This window comes from Amphiprion ocellaris, chromosome 20, assembly GCF_022539595.1.
Source record: "Amphiprion ocellaris isolate individual 3 ecotype Okinawa chromosome 20, ASM2253959v1, whole genome shotgun sequence".
Lineage (NCBI taxonomy): Eukaryota > Metazoa > Chordata > Actinopteri > Pomacentridae > Amphiprion > Amphiprion ocellaris.
Window position 1 is genome coordinate 15,953,267 of NC_072785.1, and position 25,650 is coordinate 15,978,916.

The 25,650-nt window shown below is 41.7% G+C and overlaps 1 protein-coding gene across 2 annotated transcripts; it reads right to left on the minus strand.

Moving 5' to 3' along the window:
* Nucleotides 1–1,771: 1,771 nt before the first annotated feature.
* slc35f4 (solute carrier family 35 member F4) lies at nucleotides 1,772–21,941 on the minus strand. Of its 2 annotated transcripts, none has more exons than XM_023293713.3 (7): nucleotides 21,515–21,941; nucleotides 5,190–5,490; nucleotides 4,573–4,792; nucleotides 4,355–4,480; nucleotides 4,055–4,247; nucleotides 3,138–3,227; nucleotides 1,772–2,572 (listed from the first exon to the last, which is right to left on the minus strand). In XM_023293713.3, exons 1-7 carry the CDS (start codon nucleotides 21,924–21,926, stop codon nucleotides 2,331–2,333), a joined length of 1,584 nt encoding a protein of 527 aa, XP_023149481.2. In that variant the 5' UTR covers nucleotides 21,927–21,941; the 3' UTR covers nucleotides 1,772–2,330. The 2 variants fall into 2 exon arrangements, with proteins under 2 accessions (XP_023149481.2, XP_035796611.1); XM_035940718.2 differs by lacking the exon at nucleotides 21,515–21,941 and adding an exon at nucleotides 9,681–10,308.
* Nucleotides 21,942–25,650: the final 3,709 nt, after the last annotated feature.

The following is a 25,650-nucleotide window of genomic DNA, read 5'->3' on the forward strand; positions in this document are numbered from 1 at the left end:
TCCTATACTAATATTCCCAGCAGCATCACTTGTATTCAGCCTCATAGAGTTGCTGGACTGTTGACGCTTTGTCTTGTTATTATCGGTACTGAAATTATTTAGTTTTCCATTTGATGCATCTGCAGTTTGGACACATTTTCCATTTCTTTGTTATGTTATGTTTCAAAAACTGTGAGCCATTTCCTACAAATAGCACCAACTGACATTTAAATCTTGTAGGAGGGTTTTATGATTCTTCCTTTATATATTTGCTTATTTCGTTACATCCCTTTCTAAGAACTTAAAAAGACAAAGCAGTATTTTACATCCACCATTTTAGACCCTTCTGATTAATGTCTTTTATCAGCATCCAGCTCGGTGCCAGTGGCCATTGTAATTAAGATTTGAATATTATACATTCCTTTGCTTCTTCTACCTCATTTATTTTAATATGTTAAAATGCCACCACAACTGTTTAACTGAAACTGTCATTTCAGCAAATGCTTCATTAGAGGTCTCGACTCACTGACTGCACTCCACCATAACAGCACTCTGGTGTGACTCTTGGGACTGTGTGTGAAAGAGAAGGCAGTGGAAAAAGACTGAGAAATGATTCCACTGGCACTGTCATCATCTCAATAGCACTATATGGACAAAAATTTAATTTTGTCTCCATGTTACGCGAGACTAGAAAGTCATTTTGACAAGTGCCAATCACATTGTTGTGCTTCGCAGACATACATGTCCTCTGGGATTTGACCATTGCTGCGCGCTTATGTGTTTTTAGTACTGACTGTGTGAAAGAGGATAAATTATAGTGAACTCTCTCTTCTGTGTACCGTATGTTTGTGTGTGTCAGTAAGTGACAGCACAGCACAGCACAGGAAGGCACGGCATAATATACTGTTGCGAGGAGACTTCTGCAAAGTCATCGCTGCTAAATCAATGCAATGCACTTTGCAGATTACTAATATTATATAAATCACATTACTTAGTTCTGCTAAAAATACTTGGCCATAATGCAGGTATATGGTTGAAACAACAACACTGTAATGTATTCTAGTCAGGCCGTGAGCCTACATTATATGTGTGTGTGTGTGTGTGTATGTATATATATGTGTATATATATATATATATATATATATATATATATAAAAATAAAAATAATTTCATTACAATAGTTATATTTGCAGTGTTTTTCCTTATCCACACTCAGAGTCTGAGGTACACTGCCAGTCAAAAGTTTGGACACACCTTACCATTCATTTTTTATTTAACTATTTTATATGTTGTAGATTAATACTGAAGACATCAAAACTATAAATGAATACTTGTGGAATTATGTTGTAAACAAAGAAATGTTAATCTTCAGTATTAATCTCCATTGTAGAAAATAATACAAGTAATTAAAAAGCATTGAATGAGAAGGTGTGTTCACACTTTTGACTGGGAGTGTATATAAAGTGTATTTTAACTGTAACAAGTGAACTTGCACTGGTATTGTGAAATCTTCGTGACATCAGTGTCCTAAACTGTAGCTAAACCTCTGGATAAAGTAATAAGCTACTGTTTTTGTATTTCTGAATCATCTTTGCTAAGTTAATGTATAGTATCCTAATGACAGGATTCCAGCTGCCGTCGTCCAGTTCAAGACATCTGAAAAGTAGTTTTGCATTATTAATGTGTGCATCTGTGTAAATTTTGATGCATGTAAAAAAAAAATATGGTGTAGAAATCAAAAAGAATTCTAAAATGTCATTAAATAACTTTAGCAACATACACACAGAGCTGAGTTAGACCAGGAAAACTCTGTTTTTATGAGGGTTTTCAGTCTTTTATTATAAAACCAAAAGAGGCTGTACATTACGCATAGTATAATTGCCATTCTTGTATATAATACTATTCAGTAAGACTTAAAATTAATACTCTTATTGATACAGATCTAAATAAATATCATAAATATGTATAAGATTGAGCCAAACTGGCCCTGCCAATATTTATATTCACAGAATACAGTCCGCAGAGCATGTCAGGGGAAGCCAGTCAGCTCTTGGTTTGGGTGCGTGCGAGGGACGGAGCGTGGCAAGTATTTCAAGAAAGTAAATAACACTTTCAACCCTTTTAAGTTTGCGTCATCCATAAATGTCCTCATTTCCCTCTTCCTGGTGTGAAGTGGCAGAGTCAGAGGTACATCTCCAGAGTGAAGTTTGAAGTTCAAGATGATACTTCTTGTCCTCCTGGTAGCTGACTCCACGTTGACTGAACATCCTGCTACACTTCCAGGTTGCTCTCTGGAGGAACGTGAGCAGACAGACTTGGCTAGCAGAGGTTGATATCAGAGCTCAGCCGTGTCATGCCAGGGGGATGGAGACGGTGCCGTTTGCTCGACTACGGCTCCGAGTGTGGACGCTGGACTCTGTGAGCTCCTCGCCGTGTTCCTCCGACTTCTTGTCCGCGATGGTGGCCAGGAAACGCAGCGTGACCGAGTCCCACTCCTCAGGCAGCAGCAGCAGCAGGAAGCCCAGACAGATGATGCAGGTGGCCGCCAGGCGCACCACGCTGAAGATCACCTCATGTTTCAAGACATCGACAGCTGCAGCGAGAAGAAGAAGGATGGGAACAAAAGAGGGAGCCAAAGAGCAGGACAGGGAGGGATGGAGGGGGGTGAAAGAAAAACAAATTGAGATTAATTACATAAAGTAAGATAAACCACAGGACACAGCAGCTGTAGGGGATAAGTTGAGCAAATGTGGATTATAATCAGCAGAAACACTCCGATTTATCATCCGTGTCTTTGCGGTCTGGAGCTCTGGGACAAGTTGCCGTAACCCACTGACCTTCATACAGTCCATCGCGGTTTACGAAAAGAACTTGTCTGCAGGCATTTAGTGTCGCCTTGGCAACCTGATCCTCCCTCAGCGAGAGGATAGTTGCAGGGTCTGTCGAGGCACACTGATGATTGGGTTTCCAGGATGAGCGAGGCAGACTTGCTGTGTAATCTGTTTGCTACAGTGGCCCTATAAGTGCTGACCTCTCAGTACAAATCCGCAGTTTGTGTGGCCATTTACTCCCTTTTTCAACGATCATATTAATTTACAGCATAATAATCAAGAAATCCTAATCAGTAAATTGGGCCTAGCACTTGAGCGAAATCTTACCTGCATTGCCCGGCACACTGAGCAGTGTCCCTATGGAGATGAGAATGGGGTACGTCAGCACCACACCAACATGGACCAAGATGTTGAACACTGTAAAATAGGAGGAAGAAGTTGAAAATGATTAGAGCTGAAACAGTTGGTTGATTAATCGGCTATTTCATGGACAGAATTGGCAGAATCAGTGAACTTTTGTACAGATATTCATAATGCTGTGTGGATGTTTCCTACTGGCGTCATGAATACTGGCTGCTTAACATCAGCATGTTTTTGATATTAGAATTTCTGTCAATGCTTTACTCTGCTGAAATACAGCCTCACCAGTTACTAACAAGGCTTTAGTTTCTCAGTCTTGTTAACATTGTCTCTACTAGGTTGTTTTTTGTATTTGCTACCTGAGAAAACATCCCCAAATTCAGTCTTCAAAACTGTGAGGCTAAATTTAGAAATTTTGGCTCTACAAATAAGCAACACTAAAATGTAATTTGAAATGTAAATAGGTTTATTCCACTTGTTTTGAAAGTTTGCAAAGGTGACTCCACTCTACTAAATCTGATGCAGCACAACAGTTGCTGCAACCATTTTAATCACAGTAATATTAGGTGGCCTATTCAGCTTAACCTTCAGAAAATGGCACTAATTTTTATAACAGGTACAACCTCCTCCTAGCACAAGGACCTTTACTGTTGATGGAGTCACTTTTTTCTTTCATGTAAAACTGAATATCTTTGCATTTTAGTCTGTTTGTCAGACAAAGCAATATTTCAGTCCAGGCACTTGGAAATTGGGTTGCCATTTTTCATTATTTTCTTGCATGTAATAGACCCAATAATAATAAAAAAAATCACTAGAAATGAACCAATAATAGTCAAGGCCTTATAAATGAATTCAACATGCTTGTTATGTATGTGCACTCTCACCCAGCCACAGTCCTGCCAGTCCACACAGGTATCCCCAGGGCAGCGAGGACAGAGAGTCCCACTGCTCCACCGCAGTGAAGTAGAGGATGAGGGACACACAGGAGATAAAGATGAGGTTGAAGAAGCCCATGGTGGAAAGAAAATGTGCCACTTCTCCAAGGCTGGCGCTGCCTAAGAACATCTTAAACAGCACCTGGAATTAGAGGAAACGTTAGCAAACTTGCAGTTGACACTATACAAGTTAAATTCAGTGCAGACAATTACGCAAAGTTGGTCTTGCAGCATGTTTAGCAGTCCGACCTTATAGAGAGCTGACGTTGAGGCTGAGCCCACAGCCAGTGCCACGCCCACAAAGGAATCACCGTGGAAACCATCAGCATAAGCCATCATGACAATACCTGTGATGGCCATTATAGCTGCCACAATCTGCAGATAGAGATTCAGAGAAATTGGTAACATTAGACATTAGTACCCTATTTAGAATTAGGAAACACTCAAAAAAGAGTTTTCATACAGACCCGAACACCCATGAACCGGTCCTTGAGGACAATCCATGACAGGAGAAAGACAAAGGCCTTGTGGCAGCAATAGAGAGCAGAGACATCAGTGGCGGTCAGTTTCTTCAAGGCTAAGAGGTACAGGTAGTTGGTCAGTGTCCACAGGATTGAAAAAGGGGCTGTCCTCTTCACGAAAAGCTTGAGAGTCATTCCATCCTCCCCAAAGAGTTTGCTGCACTCCCTGTTAGAGAGAAACAACACAGGAGAGTTGTCGTGCCATCCTTGCTTCAGAACATATCACTGTTTGAAAGATTATGTTTAGAGGATAGTGCTGGTTGCCCAGTTGTCTGGACAGTCAAGTGGTTTAAAATTTGCTCCAAGGGAATATAAAGAGCAGCAAAGAGGCCACTATTGGAGCTATTGTAGTAAACTGATTACAATAAGTAATCAATGTGTGTTTGTTTTGGTTACTGGCATTAAAGGCATATTGTAAATGTCAATATGTTTGCTAAATATAGTAGTAGCTATAGCAAGAGGGCATATTCTCTTGCAAAAGATTATTAGAGAACATTCTTAGAAATCTAATTGAGCAGATGTTGCTCTTTTCTTACATAAATAAGATTTTTAAGAGAGTTTACCTAAACTTCTGTATGGGGGTCTGTTTCTCCCGTGTGGTAACAACATGCAACGAGTAGTAGATGGGAAAGAAGAGGATGTTCCAGTTGCTGCTGAACCAGGAGATGAAGAAGGGACAGGAGAATGACTGGAAGGTCAGCTTCACCACCTGAGTGGTGCCCACCCAGGAGGAGGAAACACACAGCACCACCAGCAAACCGCCCAGCACCTTCAGAGCTGTGTTGGTACATGTCTGGTAGGACCGGCTCTCTCCACTGGTCTCACTGCCTGGCGTCTCTGCCTGAGACTCCGAACCATCCTCTCCTGATTAGAGGCAAGAGGAGAGGAGAAAATGTATAATTTGCAGGCTCAAAACTGCAAAGAGAGATATACAGCTGTTTTCCAGGATGACATAAGCACCTATAATTTTGATGCTAGATGCAAACTATCACTTTAAACATCTGGGTATGTTTTGTATTACTGTATCTACACCATGATGCTGCCTACAGGATGACTCCCTGGCCGGCGTCCAGCACATAAGCATTTATTGATCAGTCGTCCTTAGTGATCACAACCTCGGTTTGCCTTTCTTGCTGTAAAGGCACAAACGCATGAGGCAAGGCTTTGTTCCGAATGTGTCGGGTTAGCATGGTGGCATGTCATAAATAGCTTTGTCGCCTCATGATGCAGCATTTACTGTACACCCGTTGTAGTCAGGTGTGCACAGAAACCTGATGCCTAGAAAGCAAGAGTAAACCTAACCACATGACATTCCACAAGAAAGTCATGCCAACCTTGGTACACTGATGATGATACGCTGTGGGATACAGTGAAACATGGAAACAAGATAGATGGATAGATGGATGGATGGATTGATGGATAGAAATTTATTTTAAAGGCTTTGCTTTAATCTTATGCCAGTGACGCATGATACTTCTGGCCCAGTGCCCTAATGGACTGCAGGAGTAAGTGGCTTGTGGACCTTAACTGTGCTCTATAATATGTGGAGTGCTGTGCGTGTGTGTGTGTGTGTGCACGTGCATTTCCGGAGAGAGAGCTCAGATCCGTTCTTTACCTCTCAACAGTGTGATCAATTTACACCAGGGCAGGAATAAAAGATGACATGTGCTGGGTGCTCGCTGCCTGCGCTCCCTCTGCTAGCTCAGCACGTGAAGCTTTGCTGTTTCCACCATTAGCTACCATCACTAGAGAATTTGTACCAGTAGTATCTCCCCTCTACAGTAGCAGGACACCTCAAAGGTGCACATTATTGCGGCTGAGTGCCTTTTCTTTAACTGGGAAGACACCTCAGCAGGATGTCAAGCAATGGGAGTGCATGTGGCGTGAGTGACTTGTGATGAAAGTGGATTTTACCCAGAAGTAAATAAATGCAACACAGTGTGCCGAGCAGCAGCGCTTTGATTAAGTAACTAATGTGTGGCAAGATTGCTGGTGGCAGTTTTATTTGTTTGAAACACTTAGATGCTACTCTGTGCTCTCCCTGCAGATACACAGACAGGAAAATGCCACCAAAGTTTTAATCACAAGTGAGCTAATAAGCAACTTCATAAAAGAACTCCAAAGTCTTGCCAAACTTACTTTATAAGTTTAATCAATGTATGAGATCATAGCTGGCATCCAGTAGGAGCACTGCATTTAAGGGATGGCTATAAATGTACCCAGGCCATCATGAAATCTCAAATCACTGTCACGTCAGTGCAGGAAGTACTCTGATGTTTATCTAAAATAAAAATATCAATACACATAAAATATAAAAACATCCTGTGTTTAAGATCTTACATAAGTGAAATTACAGCTGAATATATTTAGTGCTTAGTAAAAGTATGCACTCTGCAAGAAACCAGTCTCTGGTAACTGATGTGGTCTCAGATTTTACATTCCAGATGCAGCAGTGTGTGTGTAGCATTTGATATAGTTGCTATTAACTTTACTTTCTATATAAAGTCACAGTTTATAGTTTAATGTAGTGATTCCCTGAGAGAGTAAATGTATATATTTTTAATTTTCTGTATTATTGGTGATTCTGGATCAGTTCAGCTTTCAGGCTTGTGATGGTTAAAGAGTTAAATGAGACCATCTGAGAATTTAAGTGGGGAATCACTCCTTGGCAGAACATTCAACAGCTCATAAACATCTGAAACATGAAAAGGAGATCATCTGTTTTCATGTGAAGCCTCATTCTAGAAAGCATCCAATGACTGAAGCTGTCAAATACACGTAGCAGTGCTAAAAATAATGAAATGCAGTACAAATATGAAGTAGCGTAACATGAAAATACCCAAGTAAAAGACAAATACTGAAAACTATATTAACCATAGTATAGTATAGAAACCATAGTTCCAACACTACTTTACATCAGCAGCCTTCAGTCTGTCCACAGTGTAGCACTGAAAATTCAGACTTATAGTACAACTATTAGTTACAATGAAAACCTTTAGCAGCCAGAAAATGTAAAAGTAGCTGCAAATGATGAAGCCAAACTCAGTTTTCTTCGTGTCAGTGCTTTTGATCACAGACTGAACATGCTCTCAAAAAACCTGCAGATAAAAACGTCAGATAAAACGTTTCACCTTACAGTTCAACCCAGATGGGAGCAGATCTACAGTATGTAGTGAAAGCAAAATGCTCAACACTGATACAGTTTTGTTTCTGCAGGATCATCGGGGGATTTGGTCTAATTACATTCTGTCACAGCAAGGATTCTCAATCAACCTAATGAGGCTGCTGGTTGCTAACTGGAAAAATTAGATCTGATATTTCTCCAAGAGAGAGGCAGAATTTTTTTTATTCCTTTTTTTTCTTTATGTCTGCTTTTCTTCATCCACCAAGCGAGATGGTTTATGTTTCATAGCACTGACAAAACCTCAAGCTTTTAGTGTTGGATGAGAGCTCTTCTGTCCTGAGGTAAAAGCCACTACAGGCTGATCTGGTGCCAAGATGCAGTAATATTATGAGTCTACTATTCCCCCGCCTCATAAAAGTAGCTCTCGTGGCCAAAATTGTATTCTCATATCAGACAGTGTTATTGCTGACTAATATTGACGCTAAAAAGTTGCAAAGGAAACAATAATAGCTGCTACACACAGGCTGACAACACCGGATAGCAGAGAAATACTTCACTAAAGCAGAAAAGAAGTATTATTTGAGGATAATTTCAGGTGAGAATAAGTGAACCTATTTGAGAAAACTGCTCAAAGTCAAGGGAAGTAGTCTTAAAGTAATTGGACTTTTAATTGAGCCGTATAATTTGTTGTGTAATTAAGAGTGTAGGGGTATTTCTTTTACATAATGATAATCATTTTGGTAGGTAACATTAAAGATAGCTGCTTAACTAGGTTGTAAGTTCTGAAAGCTTCTGTACTTTTATGATTAATGATTAAATGCATAAAGACTTAAATGCAGATTTAAAAAATAGAACTCAATATTGACAACAGCGCTGCCTGAATTTGAAACAAGCTCCGTGACACTGTGTCTAAAAAAACCCTGCATTTATATATGTTTAACTTCACATATGGGTTAGTTGAGTATTAGGGCAGAAAAAGGAGCATTTGGAGGTGTTTTCATTTCATTACAGAAAAGGTAGTGCTGCACTGGATCATTCACTACCGGCACCCATTTATAAAGCTCATCCACTCAGTGTGACGCAGTATGCTGCTCAGACCTCACATTTCAATCCATTCTGTGTTTTATCCCCGCCACTGATGCTACATGCCAGCAACACTGATTGATGGAGCTCTGCTGAGTCCAATAAGAAGCTCACAGTCACGTCTGCAGTGTATGTCAGGCGTACCACAGGTCAACAAGTCCTTTTCCAAAACAGGTCAGATGATACTGATGAAGAGTTGATTAGCGATATCTCACTGTAATCTGTGTTAGAAAAGTTAAAGGGCTTTAATGAGCTTGTACAGCGGAGAGTAAATAGTAGGATGAGGAGGGAGGACAGGCGAGCAGGATGTAAAAGCAGCTGACTTGGGCCTGTTTGCTTTTTTTTTTTTTTTAAAAAGTACTAGGCCACACGGGAGCCAAAGCAGCCAAACATATGCTGCTACTATCATGCTTCCCATCAACACATTTAGCTTTTTAACTCTGCCGTCAGGAGACTGAAATGATGCAAATGAATGTGTTTTTACAACATCCGGAGTAAAAACTGTTAGTCAATTCAAAGGCTGCTTGCTTTGCCGTCTTTATAAGATATTCATTTCTGATTTATATCTGAAGTAAATGCACCACAAGTAGGAAACATCTACTGCAAATCACACCATCTGTTTCACTCCATGTGGCTGTTCAGTGCATGTGATGCCTTAGGAGAAAAACACCATGATGTCACCTGGGGCCACAGAAATAACATCACTTCATAGTTTTAACCGTTCTATCTGAGCTAATTCTGACAGTTTTTTGTTGTTTTTTTTTAACTTCATGCCAACACATACACATAATGTATAGCCAGTCAAGTAGAAATGGCATCTTGGGCCTCTCTGGTTCTTTTGGTTTACCTTCAGAGATGGGGCAGGTCAGGACCTGAGTGCTGTATGAGCTGAGAGGAGCCACTCGGGCTGAGTGCTTCTTCATTCTCCACTGGGGGCACCACAAACTGTCCTCCCCTGGAAGGTGTGTGACTGTATTAGAGTGTAGAAGTGTGCCCGGGCTGCTGCTGCTGCTGCTGCTGCTGCTCCACGCTCAGCAGCTCGTCCTGCTAGCACCAAGCATCCCCAGACTCCTGACTCCTCCGCTTCTTCTTCACACTCTTCACCGCCCTCCTCCTCCTCTTCCTCCTCCTCCTCTCAGATCTCTGTCAACTCTTCAGTCTTCTTCCAGCACTCCAGTCCCGACTCTGCGTTCCTCTCCAGCCCAGCGCTCTCACTGTTACTGGTGCTCTATCTCTGTCTGTCTGGATAGTGACACACAGCTCAGTGGAAGTGCAGCGGAGTGGAGACTCTACTGTTGCACTGTCATGCCGTGATCCAGCGCTGCCACTGTCTCCAAGGGAGACTGAGCTTCAAGTGTGTGTGGCATGGTGCAATCACTACCCTCATCTCATTTCTATCCTCCCCCTCCTCTATTCTCTCTGTCTCGTTTCCCCTCCTCTTCGTTTGCTCCACAAATCAGCAGCTTTGTTTGGAAGGTAACCAAGCAGCCCAGGCTAATTATGCTGTGTTAGCTGCACCCCCTCCTTTCCTCCTCCCCTCCTCTTTCTACCTGACCAGGCTCTCCTCACTTCTCCCCTCCCTCCCTCCCTCCCTCTCTCTCCATCTCTTGTCCTCTGTCTTCCAATGACTCTCGCTTTTCTTGGCACATCTCCTGCTCTTGACTACTCCTTGAGAGTCAGATTATTAGTAGAGCTCTCTTTCGTTTGCCTCCTCCACCGCCACATTAATCAATCGAGCTACAAGATGAAAAAGACAAAAGCCATGTGCATATTACACACAAAGACATGACAATGTGATGGATGTAAATTCTGCTAACCTATGGTGTTTCCATATTTCACATCCACTACATATAGGGGACAACAACGCAGAACATTTCAAGAAAAATATATTTTAAGGTACTAAACCTGTGTTCAGAGTGTACTGCAGGTTTAGCAACATTTATAACTTTAAAACAAGAATCGGTTTCATGGACCTTCTCTCATTTCTCTTAGAAACAATGAGAAACAAGAATCATACGCTGCCCTGCCAATATCAACATTTTTTGCACCAAAGAACTCAGGTTCTGAACAGCAAAGGTAGAAAATAGAATTTCTCAAGCACTGTAGAGTAAATGTTTGGATGATGGTGTTTCACTGAACTGTTTCCACTTCCTATATTCTATCAAATCTGTCTGAGAGCAGCAAGTATTAAAGACTGTGAATACAAAAACTTTACTAAGCTTGACATGGCTATGGAATGGTGTTTTATCTGTACCCACAACACTAAAGCACTGCCTCGTATGTCAACAACTTGACACGTTTAAATGCAATATTACCTAAAGTTACAGCAAAGAGTTAAGTAAGCTTTGGCCGAAAACTCTCCGCTTAAGAGGAAGTTCTTCAAGAGTGCCATGTGTTATTACTTTACCCATCATTCTTACTTCTTAGCACTTGACTGGCGCTTCTTAAATATTTCTGTGCAGGATGTTCACTGTTAATGGAGATTTTTACATTAAATATTGACCATGCAGCCACTTTAATAAAGGATTTAAACAGTTTTTCCTTCACTGTTCCACAGTCAGGGGAAAACCTTCCATCAGCAGCCATGTGGGCTTGAGGAGGGTCAGTCTGGGCCGTGTGAGTCAGCCTCAGGACTGTGGTCAGGAGTTTCCATTTCAAGGAAAGCCCTCCAGTCATTCTATCTCAAGCTGTGGTTTGTCTACCTGAAGATTTAATGGACCTAAATATTGCTCAGGCCTCTACATCAACAATCAATGCTTAGTGTGTGGGGTCAGACATATGAAGCTATACAGCCAGTAATATAATCTTAATATAGCCTTCCTGCCCAGTAAAATCTATACTAGTCAGGAACAGTAGCACGGTGACATGAGAAACAGAAAGCACTTGAGGTAAACATAAAATACAGCAGATGTAGTGGGATTTTGTTTAAGTTGGTTGCTTAAGATGATTACATGAGTGCTGTTTTGCAGGATGTTTATTCCAGGATTTCGGTAGTTATATCAGCATCACTCTGAGCCCCTCCCTTCTCGTCTGTCTGCACTTTCCAGTGCTCATCAGCCAAAGTTCTGGTAACACTACAAAGAGCATAGCAGATCAGAGTATTCGTCTGTGCATTCTTCAGGCTGTGAGAGAAAACAGCACAGTTATTGTTTGGCTGTTTGTTACAATAGGAAAAAAATAAATTAAGGACCACGTTCCAGTGAAACCATGCTAAGTTATTTGCTTAAACACAGTCTTTAATTCAAGGGAAACACTTTGAAAAAACAATTCTTTGTTGTAATTTTAGCACAAAGCCACAGTGCACACACTCATACACACTTATTCCCCTGTGGTCAGTTAGTGTTGCCGAGTGATTGTAATACTAATGCAAATGCATTAAGTGATGACATGAGAGCAAAATGTTGCATTAACTGCGTGTCTGCATGGCTGAATAATGCTTGGTCAGGTGGAAGCAGGGGATAAGCTGGGGGTATGGATCCACAGAGACAAGCAGGGTTAAACTTAAAAATAGCCCTGCTGATGAGAGGAGCCAGCAACTAGATGAGGAGAGGACAGAAAAACGATCCAGTCAGCAGAGCCCAGGATGCTAATCGCTATCCGATTAAGAGAAATACCTTGAGTACAGGCTCTACAGGAGGCCGCGGTTCAATCTCAAATATTAGAACAAGCTCACAGTTTTGAGGTGATTATTTCTCTCTCTGTCTTGTCTTTTACAGCTATCGCTAGATTAAAGCTTTGTAAATTAAATCAGAGTAGAAGATGTTTGTTTGATTTTATTTCTTTCACATAATTTATTTCAATGACACACTTTTCTGTCTCTTCAACACCTCTACATCCCGATAGCATCATATACAATATCTACAAATGTACAATTCAATAGAAAACCTGCTCAGAAATGAAGTTGAATCAACACCCCTCACAAAAATTAACAAAAATTCCAACCTCATATAACATTTTTTTGTGTAACTAACTGGAAACTGGGCGTATATTGTTCTGCATGTGTTGCAGATCAAAACACAGTATAGTACAGCATCCTCCTCTTTACCTCCATAGCAACAGTGGGGGTCCTGCGCACACTGACGCACTAAACCCATTCAGACTCTTTTGTCATTTAGATTACCCAAAGCTCCTCAGTTTATAGTAAAAGGCTCTTTGTCTTTAGCACCTCTCTGTTACTCATCACATCTCGACGAGCAGAGGAGGAAGAAGAGGGACACAGGATGCAGGTTTTAGCTGAAATGGAAACTGGACAACCTCTAAATAAATTTCTAACTGTCAGGTGTGTTTCCTGTACCTCACACCACCAACTCAAGCCTCAGTAGTAGGAACATTGGAGAATGAGGACACCTAGTGGTGGATATGGTTAACTGCATTACAGGTACATCAGGGAAACTGGAGGAGATGTTTGGCAAAGGGCCATCCAGTTTCAGAGTCAGTTCCACCAAGATTTATGTAGCAAGGTTTTGAGATGACCACACTGCAATCAAAGTTAAAGAGATTTAATCTGTGGCATTCCAAAAAGTAAAAAGATGCATTTGAAAACATGAATAGCAATTTATCAATGTCAAAGTTGCCTATTTACAGTCGTTAGGATTTATCCTCTGGGGACATGGAATGAATTAAACAATTATGCAGCTGTTAATTGATGTGGAGCAACATTTGTAGCTACATACAGCTCGACACAGCTTCTCTGTGTGTGTGATTTTGGCAGCATGATCTTTTCATTTATGAGAGTTTTTCTTCTTGATTTTGTTTGGTCATTTTTATGTCTCTGTTGTCAGTGGCAGTGGAGGAAGTTTGGAAACCAGGGTAAAGACATGAAGCAAATGGTTCCCAGTCAGGAATCAAACCTCAAAGCATCTGTGCCCTTAAAGTTTGTGAACTTCTTTTCAGAAAGCAGAGATTCACCAATTAGATATGCATGATTGCATATCAGCACCAGTACAGACTTTCATAAGTGGATTGTATATTATCCAATACAGGACTGAAACACACATTAGATGCAATTTATTTCTGAATATAGTAAAAGCAGTGTTATTCATTGTCGTCATTAATACCTGAAATCATGTGTCCTGACACATATGAACACAATGACTTCCGTACAGTGGAACGTACAGATCTAAAGTCTGCAAATAAAGATAGCACTGGTTTGGTGTTGCTGTTTGGTTTTCTCTGGTGGATGTGAAAGGGTTTTTGTTGTTAAGGGACTGACAGATCACAAGAGGGCAGTGTTAGGCTGCTGAAATGAGTGCTGCTGTGGAGATACACTTGGCATAATGGAGAGGCCATTGCAATCTGTACACCTATTGCTCGTGTATTATGTAATATTACTTTCGGATTACTTGCAAGACAAACTTCTTCAGAATGAATTACCAGGGCCAGCCAAATATCTAATCACCTGAAAAACAACATCTGGCCCATTGCATTGTGGTGTGAGCACAGATTCTGTAACCCATGTGCAGAAATATTGCATCCATTAGTTGCAGGGTGTTTCTGCTCATTCTCAGGAGCGTGTAAGACTAACAGCACTCCAGGAGTCATTCAGGCAAAGCTCATATCCCATTCGTTCGTTGGCCTGGTTATAAATAGCACAGAGTGAGCAGGCATGGGAACGGGACAGTCCAAAATAAGTATGTGCACATACAGAATGTCAGAGCAGGAAAACGAAGATTCACCTGTAGTGAACACTGTTTGTTAATGGTCTAGAAATTGCAAAATATCAACACAAGCATGTGTGGATTTAAAAGTAACTTCTATTGTCTTCTTTGCATTTGTCTCTAGACTTTCTTTGTGGATGGAAATACAAATACAAACACAATGCACTGACAGAAATGACTATCTCTCCTGCCCTTTCTACATAATTTCCCTCTGAGTGCTTGGGTGTGCTGCTGTCTTGCGGTGAGTGGAACTGCCACTACAAATCCCTGTTATCTCTCCTGCATCCTACCTATTTACTCAGCAGGGGAGCACAGAGGTTCCACACACTTTCTCTAAATTAGCTACCTAAAGCAAGACACACAGCAAATTAGTGTAATGTTCTCCAGGAGATGCTGAGGAGGCATTTGCTGTAAACACAATTGTTGCCTGGTCCAACAGGAGCCTAGTGAGCGAATACGCTGCCCTTTCTTTTTCTGATTTCATTCTACTTCAACTTTTCTCTTGAGCACATTTTAGTAGTTGTCTACATTATCTACGTGAAGTGGGGTGAATAGGAAATTATGCTGTGACTTGTTTGGAGTTGCATGTAAGTAAGTCATGACATCGTGACTGTACTGTATGCATCACACCCTGGACCCTGTCCTCAAATGTAGTCCACAATCCCCCTCAGAGCATCTTCTCAATTCCACGCAGATGGCATGTGGCAATAACAGCAAACTGGCAACAAGATCTTACTAAATATATCATTACCCCATAGGCTTGGCAGGATGAGCCCACTGTTCTATTTACGTGCTCCTTTGTCTTTTCCTTTATGGAAAATGATACTCGCCATGTGATTGGGGGCCATGTGATTCCTGAGTCAGAGTGTAAACAGACCAAGGAGCATGAATGTGATGCTGCCATACACCAAGTAGCGCTCAGAGAAAGCGACTTCTCACAATAACATTCCTAAGAATTCATTTAAAAAGGAACATGGGCGTGCACATTAGCAATTTAGTCAGACTCTCTCGCAGTGACAGCAACAGCAACAGCATGTTTAATAGCTGTGCAAGCAGGAAAAATGTTGACAAGTGCTGCCCTGAGGAATACCTTCTGTTGACTCTGGCATGCACAAAATTCTCTTGTTTGGCAAGACGGAGGAACACAGGGCTACAGATGGCATATTTTTTCAGAGAAATGGGAAACGTCCTTCAAATCAAAAAACCCTTCAGCTCCCAGATACAGTAGTTCCTATAGGCTTGATACGGTTATTATGATCCACACCTGCTCCCTTTACCTGAAATTACACCACAGACAACAGCCCATCTTTCATTTTCTCCTGGTATAGTGCGTAGTAGACAATAAGATTGGATGGGCAGTGGAATGGAAACTGGAAACTAGGCGTGCAAGTACCAACAAGTTTCATTTTATTCTGCAGGTTTTTTCTCTATTAACTGATGAATCATTTAGACTCTGTGCAACGTGTGTTGATTGAAAATAGTAAAATATCAACTATATAGTATTCAGATGCTTCTTTTTATGCAGATAAATGGTCCCAAAAAACAAATATACTGACCTCACTACTATAAATGACAAAGCAAAGCAGATGTGAGAAATTTTATACTTTAATCCATTGCAGCATATTGAGATATATGCTTGAAAAATTACTTTAAGATTATTCAGTTATCAATACTTGCAGATAAATTGTCTGTTGATTCACAAACCAAAAATATTACCTCATGATATCAGTGCTCCATAATATTGATTGATTTACATACTTAATGTGGTCATTCAAGCATCAGTAAAATGCACATAAAATAGCAATTAACTCTGTGTCAGTATTGACTCAGTCACAATTTGTGGCTGCGTTTTCAATTGGCTTTCATATTTCACATTATTAGCAAAATGCACAAACAAGATAGTAGAATTCTTCATTTTCACTTTTATAGTTAGAACCAGTCAGCACTGGTTACACAATACTGTCATTGTCTCCAAGGCCCTTGAACTGTTCAATCTGCTTTCAATTTAAAGTTTTTTGGTACTCCATATTAATCAGGTGTTCTTTCAATAGATTAATCTGGTCGGGTAGATAAATTCTCAAATGAAATGTCTGATTGCATTCATGCTCAATCTACTGCAACTGACACCCCTGATAAACAGGAGGCAGTTAGTGAGAGACGAGCTCATTTCCCTTTTCCTCAGCCTCGATTGCGGGGGATGGGGGCCCTGGGAGTACTGCGCTCACCTGGGGCCTGGTGCGGGGGGTATGCGGGGTGCCTCCCTGTCGGCGTCGCCGGGCCCCACCACACTGTCCATTTTTACCCTCTGGACTCACATCGGGTCCCGGCTCCGATTTCCTCTGGCCGGCTCCCGGTGGCGGCCTGCCTTGTGATGGGCTGGTTGCCATCCCTTCGGTGGGCCGCTCGGCCCCTGTGTCTGGCTTCCTGGCTGTGTGGGGCCGTTGGCCCCCTCGGGGGAGGGAGAGGGGGTGGGGGTGGGCGGGTCGGGTGGTGGGGTGGGGGGTTTGGTGGGGACTGGGGTGGGCGGGGTTAGGGTTTGGGTGGCGGGTGGGTCCTCGTGCCCCGGGCCGCCTGGGTCGGTCTGGGCGCGCAGGGGGGTGTCAGTAGCTGCTCCCTCTTGTTCTCCGGGTTCGCGTCGTTCACGGTGGCCCCGGTGGCTCTCTGGGGGTGCCGCCCTGTGGCTCCTACGGCCCGGGGGGAGGGATGCCCTGTTGACTTGGCCCTGCCTTGCCGTGACTGCTGTTCTGGGCTTCGGGGTTCTTCACACTTGCATGTTTGATCAGGTCTTGCCAGCTACTGCCGAGTCCCATTTCAGCGATTGATGGGTCCCGCCAGAATGTGCTGAGAATTTCTCCAGTCTCTACCCTAAACTCATTCTCTCTCGCACTAGTATCCTTTTCTGGCCTATTCTATTCTATTCTATACTATCAAGACACCCACAATTATGGTGCTCAGTACCATTTGTTCATTTATTATTGAATCTCTTTTTCTTTTGTGTTGGTTTGGTTTTCTTTTCTTTTTTCAAATTTTTATTTATTTATTTATTTTTTTTTATTGATGGGCAATTAGTAGTTGGGCATAACACACCACCTTACAATCTTTAATTGCAATAGCAACGCCTGTTATTTTCTATCCCTGTTCATCCTGTTCGTCCTGTTCGTCCTGTCCAGTCTTTGTTTCCCCCACACATCACTGAGGTGTAGCACTGCCCTCCCTGGCTCATAATAGGGAATTCTAATAAAGAATATCTGCTTAGCTTTCAGGGAGGGCCGGTGATGGTCACACACATGCACTAAATATTAAAATATTTGGCTGCAAGACTAAAATATGCATCAATCTCATAAAATGTTGACTCCCCTTTCGTGGAGTTAAACAATGAGAACAAATGCAGACAAAAAAAAAAAAAAAAAAAAAAAAAAAAAAAAAAAAAAAAAAAAAAAAAAAAAAAAAAAAAATAGAAATTGCAAAATATCAACACAAGCATGTGTGGATTTAAAAGTAACTTCTATTGTCTTCTTTGCATTTGTCTCTAGACTTTCTTTGTGGATGGAAATACAAATACAAACACAATGCACTGACAGAAATGACTATCTCTCCTGCCCTTTCTACATAATTTCCCTCTGAGTGCTTGGGTGTGCTGCTGTCTTGCGGTGAGTGGAACTGCCACTACAAATCCCTGTTATCTCTCCTGCATCCTACCTATTTACTCAGCAGGGGAGCACAGAGGTTCCACACACTTTCTCTAAATTAGCTACCTAAAGCAAGACACACAGCAAATTAGTGTAATGTTCTCCAGGAGATGCTGAGGAGGCATTTGCTGTAAACACAATTGTTGCCTGGTCCAACAGGAGCCTAGTGAGCGAATACGCTGCCCTTTCTTTTTCTGATTTCATTCTACTTCAACTTTTCTCTTGAGCACATTTTAGTAGTTGTCTACATTATCTACGTGAAGTGGGGTGAATAGGAAATTATGCTGTGACTTGTTTGGAGTTGCATGTAAGTAAGTCATGACATCGTGACTGTACTGTATGCATCACACCCTGGACCCTGTCCTCAAATGTAGTCCACAATCCCCCTCAGAGCATCTTCTCAATTCCACGCAGATGGCATGTGGCAATAACAGCAAACTGGCAACAAGATCTTACTAAATATATCATTACCCCATAGGCTTGGCAGGATGAGCCCACTGTTCTATTTACGTGCTCCTTTGTCTTTTCCTTTATGGAAAATGATACTCGCCATGTGATTGGGGGCCATGTGATTCCTGAGTCAGAGTGTAAACAGACCAAGGAGCATGAATGTGATGCTGCCATACACCAAGTAGCGCTCAGAGAAAGCGACTTCTCACAATAACATTCCTAAGAATTCATTTAAAAAGGAACATGGGCGTGCACATTAGCAATTTAGTCAGACTCTCTCGCAGTGACAGCAACAGCAACAGCATGTTTAATAGCTGTGCAAGCAGGAAAAATGTTGACAAGTGCTGCCCTGAGGAATACCTTCTGTTGACTCTGGCATGCACAAAATTCTCTTGTTTGGCAAGACGGAGGAACACAGGGCTACAGATGGCATATTTTTTCAGAGAAATGGGAAACGTCCTTCAAATCAAAAAACCCTTCAGCTCCCAGATACAGTAGTTCCTATAGGCTTGATACGGTTATTATGATCCACACCTTCTCCCTTTACCTGAAATTACACCACAGACAACAGCCCATCTTTCATTTTCTCCTGGTATAGTGCGTAGTAGGCAGTGGAATGGAAACTGGAAACTAGGCGTGCAAGTACCAACAAGTTTCATTTTATTCTGCAGGTTTTTTCTCTATTAACTGATGAATCATTTAGACTCTGTGCAACGTGTGTTGATTGAAAATAGTAAAATATCAACTATATAGTATTCAGATGCTTCTTTTTATGCAGATAAATGGTCCCAAAAAACAAATATACTGACCTCACTACTATAAATGACAAAGCAAAGCAGATGTGAGAAATTTTATACTTTAATCCATTGCAGCATATTGAGATATATGCTTGAAAAATTACTTTAAGATTATTCAGTTATCAATACTTGCAGATAAATTGTCTGTTGATTCACAAACCAAAAATATTACCTCATGATATCAGTGCTCCATAATATTGATTGATTTACATACTTAATGTGGTCATTCAAGCATCAGTAAAATGCACATAAAATAGCAATCAACTCTGTGTCAGTATTGACTCAGTCACAATTTGTGGCTGCGTTTTCAATTGGCTTTCATATTTCACATTATTAGCAAAATGCACAAACAAGATAGTAGAATTCTTCATTTTCACTTTTATAGTTAGAGCCAGTCAGCACTGGTTACACAATACTGTCATTGTCTCCAAGGCCCTTGAACTGTTCAATCTGCTTTCAATTTAAAGTTTTTTGGTACTCCATATTAATCAGGTGTTCTTTCAATAGATTAATCTGGTCGGGTAGATAAATTCTCAAATGAAATGTCTGATTGCATTCATGCTCAATCTACTGCAACTGACACCCCTGATAAACAGGAGGCAGTTAGTGAGAGATGAGCTCATTTCCCTTTTCCTCAGCCTCGATCTAAAAATCCATTGAGGTGCTCCCAGCTCATCCAAAAGAGCCTCAGCTGGAACAGTTTCTGATCGAATGAGACTCTATCTACGCATTTCCTTTGAGATTTTAATGCACTTTGTCACAGGGTGTCACATTTTGGGAGTAGATTCAGGTATGAAAGTCATAACACTGAGATTACATCTCTCTCCTGTACATGCATTTCAAAGTCATGAATTTGTAGTTGAGCTTTTATGTAACAACTAGAGGGAGATGTTGGGGAGATTGCGTGACAAGTCTAATTCCCTTGAGGTGAAGGGTATCAGCATCTGAACCTCCAGATAATCACATGTAGATCTTTCTGGACCTCACTGGGCATTTATTCAAGAAAAGTGCCAGTTAATTCCTACCTACAACAAAGAATGATCAGACAATGAAATGAACAGGCCAATTATGTAACACAGAGGTGAGAATCTCTGTTAGCTCTAATGCTTCAGGCCTTGTACAATCCTGCTGTGCACACCTTGTTCAATCTCCATAAACCCACCGACTGGTGTTTCACAGAGTGTAGTTCAGGTTAGTTTTTCCTCTTTATAATCCCACTGGTGCTGGCAACACTTCCACAGAACTGGAGGGCAAGTTTTTAAAGATCATCCCTGAGCAAAGTGCACCATCAGCTCTCCCCACCAATCCAAGCCATTGTCTCAGTGTCAGCAAAAACTCACAGCGCTGCCCTACCAATCAACAGCATGTTGACAGAAAAGAAAATTATAGAGAAGCTTAAGGTACTGAAGTGCTGCTATATCTCAGGCACGTCGGGAGACAGCAAGCAATATTCACACGCATCACATGAGGAGCTGCTGGTGTTTGTCATTTTAGAGAATATATTGTTTTAATTAAATACGTGGAATAAACACTTCAGTATGAGGCTGTCATGTAAGTGAGTGTTTGCAGACTTCGGCAACATAGATGTGGACAACATTGCAGTTCAAACAATCAAGTTTTGCAATTGAATTAGAGAATGGCAGCATAATTTGTGCAGGACACTCTGCTGTGTAATTGCATTGCCAGATAGTGTTAAATGTGTTTTGTGTTCCTCGCTTTTCTTTCACTCGCTCTCTCTCTAATACTGTGTCTCAGAGATGGATGGACCAGCAGCAGCATCACGCAGCCTCCAGCTCATACTGGCAGTGATTGACATCATGCTGCTCCTTAATAGCCATAATTAAACCTCAGTTAACTGTGTTTGCAGTGACAGATTGTGCAATTCCCTCATTTAAAATGAGAAGCAATTTGCAAAGCAGGATTGAAAGATTCATGCTTCCTTCCTCACACCTCTGAAACCTGATTACCTGCAATCTCCAATTTTTCCATCACTGTGTTGCCACAAATGCTGCCTCTTTAATTCATCTCACACCTGGCAAAGAAATCCACCAGTGAACCCGTCACTTTTCCCCACATCTTTTCACTCACTTCTATGACTGGAGTATCCCGGGTTGTATCCATAGTAGCCGGTGATCCTCAGGATGCGGTCCTCTATGTCGTGCACTCCGTTGGCTGTCACTTTGGGGCTGCTGCTGCCCGGGAAGACGGAGCGGCTGCCAGCGGTCGGCGTCGCCTTGCCCGGCAAGTGTGTGCTCTTCAGGGGCTCCAGCCGGATGCAAGGCTGCTCCCCACTCTCCAGAACACTCTCCGCGCTTATCATCGTGGGTCCGAGATGAGAAGAGGCCGGGGATGAGCCCTGATCACCATGCGAGAGACCCTCGGGGCTCGCAGCAACAATTAGCAGCCGAGAGGAAGGACATCCAAATCCACATTCACATTCCTTCAGTGATGCTCCCGGACGCAGAGCAAGGTTATCAAACTCCAGCAGCCTGGCAGGCATGAGACACTAGGGGGCGTGTCACTACTATCACATGCTTTGTATCTGGATGCAATTAAACGGGGAGAAGAACTTGGCTCCAGTCAGCAATAGGGAGCAGAGGAGCCCATATTCATAGCGGCGTCAATAAAACATGCGCATAAACACAGAAACCCTTATAGCAGTTTAGATCATGTATGGCAGGTCTTAAACATCCAGTGAAATAAAGCCTCAGTGGTTCTATGTGTAGATATGTTTACTGTTTCATCAAATATTCCATTCTGTGATGTTAATTTGAAGAGCAGCTCTGTGGTATTTTTAATCTGACACTCCTGTAATATTTTTATAACCTCCCAGCAGGTGATCCTTTGATTTTAAAGTGGCCTTTGGTATCAGTGTAATATTCCTGTCACATTTCAGTTGGGATTTGGTATCTGGTTCTTTTTGAAATGAGCTTTACTGAACTATAAAAAGCTCCTCTCTCAGGTTCTTTCTGTCACAAACTCAGTCACTGAATGACTGCAGGATAATCAGTCTGAAATAATCCTGTGTCCTTTTTCCTGGATAGACACATAAGAGACAGATTAAATCAACCTTAACGTCTCACAAAAATATCCCAAAAGATGACTAAGAATGTATTTTTACGACACCGTTTTCAGCTGCTTCCTGCTCTCTCATAGTTGTGGACTAATACTGGACCTCTCAGTCATGTTTCCATTTGTTGGTCACAATAAAAAATGCATGTGTTGGAGAACAGGTTTGTCTCACACGCTGGTTCACAGCTATTTACTTCTCTCTACACTCGAATGTGGGCCACAAGTGTTATTTTATTTTATTTTCAGCCCTCGTTTGAAATGTTTTTCTGTAAGTATAATAGCTCCCAGATTAGGAAGTTTGTGCACAGTGCTGCACGCCACACCGAATAAAGTTTTTTTCTTCTGCTATTCTCAAGCACTTATTATGAATTTTATTCTAAGGTAAACCCCAGAACAATCTCTTTTCCTCAGCTGGCCACAGGTTCTTGTGCTGGCTCAGGGAAGCTCCACTTGACTGGATCCCCCAGCTTGCAGATGCTTGGAAATTTAGTTTTTTAGAAAACTGGGCTCTAAATCCAATAACACAAGATGCAGTATTTCAGTGTCTCTCCGATACGCCTCCTTCCAAGTCCTCTCCTCTCTGTGTGAAATTGATTCCCAGTGTGTGGAGAATTTGTGCCCCTATTGGCATTGTTGTGCAGACACATGCTGGGGTTTATGATGCCCTTGGACGCCAGAAGTGCTTCCTCCCCCTGTCTTACTTACTAAACCAATCTCCACCTCATGTTCTTTTGTTTCAGTTTGTTTGCGCTCCAAAGCACTTATCTCACACATTCAGTTCAGGGACAGCTTTGTGGCTACAACAATGAAATGCCAGTGCCCAGAAACTATCTCCCCGCCTTTTGAGAATTGCTAATTTATTATCGGACACTTTCTTACAAGTCTGTGCAGCTACAGTCCAAAAAAGTTTTCTTCGTTGGTTTACTTTTGTTGTGGCGTTTTACTTTAGTTGCCGTTCTACATGGTTCATGCAGTAGGCTGCACAATGTAAACAGCTACACTTGCAGATGTGCATTGGTTGCTCTCTTTTATGCCTAAGGTGCTCGAATGAGTTGCTGTTTTCCATCAGCTGCTAGTGCATTAAAAAAAGAACTCAGCTCAAAGGGAAAATTGCTCTTTGACAGCAGTGGGCTTATTAACAGTCTTTGCAGCTATAACCCACATTAAGAAAGCAATTTATGCATGAGCTGTGACAAGGCAAGTCCTGGCTTTTTAAAGATTTTAAATGCTCGTGCTGTGTTGTATGAAACAGACATCGCAAAGTGATCTCCAAAGAAATCACTCAGTCCTTGGAGCAGGATCTTAAAAGCTATCATGAAAAGATGATCCTCGTATCTTCTTTAATATCTTCTCTAATTGTCCCCCAGCAACGAGGCCGACTTCAATCTCAGACAACTTGATTATCATTCAGAGCATTCCCAGACGCTCCCTGCATGATGAACATGGCCTCACCTTCCTCTCCGCTCACCTCTACTGTTTCTGAAGGATAAATCAAAGCACTTGAGCCAAAAACTGCAATTATCATGCTCATTAGAGCCTCAAACATTTGCCACTGTTTGTTTGAGCTGCTGCGTGACGAGGGATTTTACTGTTACTGTACTGTGGAGGGGCTTAGTTACAGTAAGTCTGAGCAAAGAGTGTGTTTTCTATTTTAAGAACTCATTTTTGAGCATTTCTAGTCATTAATCTTAATTACAGTTTGACCATAATCAGGCGACTGACTCTTCTCTTCAGTGCTTGTCGTAGGCATTCGACCACAAAACATAATCTCTTTGCCTAAGTGGAATAAAAGGACACAGTGAGGAGACAATATGTCCCATGTGACTTCATCCCAGGCCAAACCCAGCACACCAGCACCCCCAACAGAGGCTCAGCAAGTCACCTTAGAGATCAGTGACCGACTCCCCGGCCACCTGCTGTATAAATATTCAATGTGCACTAAAGATAACCTGGCTTGTGCAGTGGGGAGAGAGAACGGCTCGGCACAAGAAGGGCTTGTTATGTGAATATAGTGAGCTCAACTATGGTTGCATGGTGTCTTGGCCTGCAAAGGTCATGTTTAAAAGCTTGGTAAAAAATGAATAACTTTGATCACCAAGTCTCTGTGGTAACGTTAATTAGAGAGAGAAAGGAATATCAACAAAATGAGAACTAAATAATTTCATTAGCGCGGGTTTGAATTTTGAATCATGGCATTTTAAGGCATTAAGTGAGTGAAAATGCCAGTAAAAGGTGATATTGCTCTTGTTACTGTAGAGACTGTCCTCTTGCGCAACAACAGATGAGTTTGATTTCTATCCTTATCTATTGTGGCTGTGCACAAGATAAAATAACCTAATGTCTTTTGAAGCCTCGTATGACCTTTCTTTGTTGTCTCCATGCAAAGGAAAACAGTTACTTGCTTATGAAGTCTCACAACACACTGGACAGCCTATAGGATCTCTTCCTCCTCCTCCTTCTCTTCATCAACAAAAGTTGATTTTGCCTCGAGAAAGTAATTGGCGAACAAGTCTTCATGCCAGTCGGCTCATAAATAAAATACACAATGGCCAGACTGCATTTTTAAAAATAGACGATCCACAAAGCTTAGCCCCTCCATCATGCCAATCCACGGCCTGCTACTGTATATTTCACGCCTGTTTGAACACGCTATTACTGGGAGACAATTAAACTGCGTACACACTATAAACTGCAGTTCACAGCGGTGCTTCGAGCCACCACAGTCACATGAACCTCTGCAGGCAGTTTGCGTCAATATCACATGCCTGATACATAACTTTGCACATGAAATTTTCATCAGCAACCGTCCAGGTATCACTTCACTGAAGGTCATTCTCTCCATATGTGGTGTGCATGGTAAAGCATGTACACATGATTTAATGTTGCCTGACAGGGGACGCAGAAGCACATCACTGTAAGTCAGCAAAATGGAAATATGTCTTCAACATGTGGCTTGTACATGAGAAAGCACTTAGCCTTTGACCTTATACTTTATAGTTAATGGACAATCGATACACCAATCCAAATAAATGTTTCAGAAAGTATTTGCATCTCGTCAGGACGCTGTCATCAATCAGATGCAGGTGGAATATGTTACAAGCTTTTTAGCTCATTCATTGTAATGTATTATACAGATTGTTTGTTCACAGACA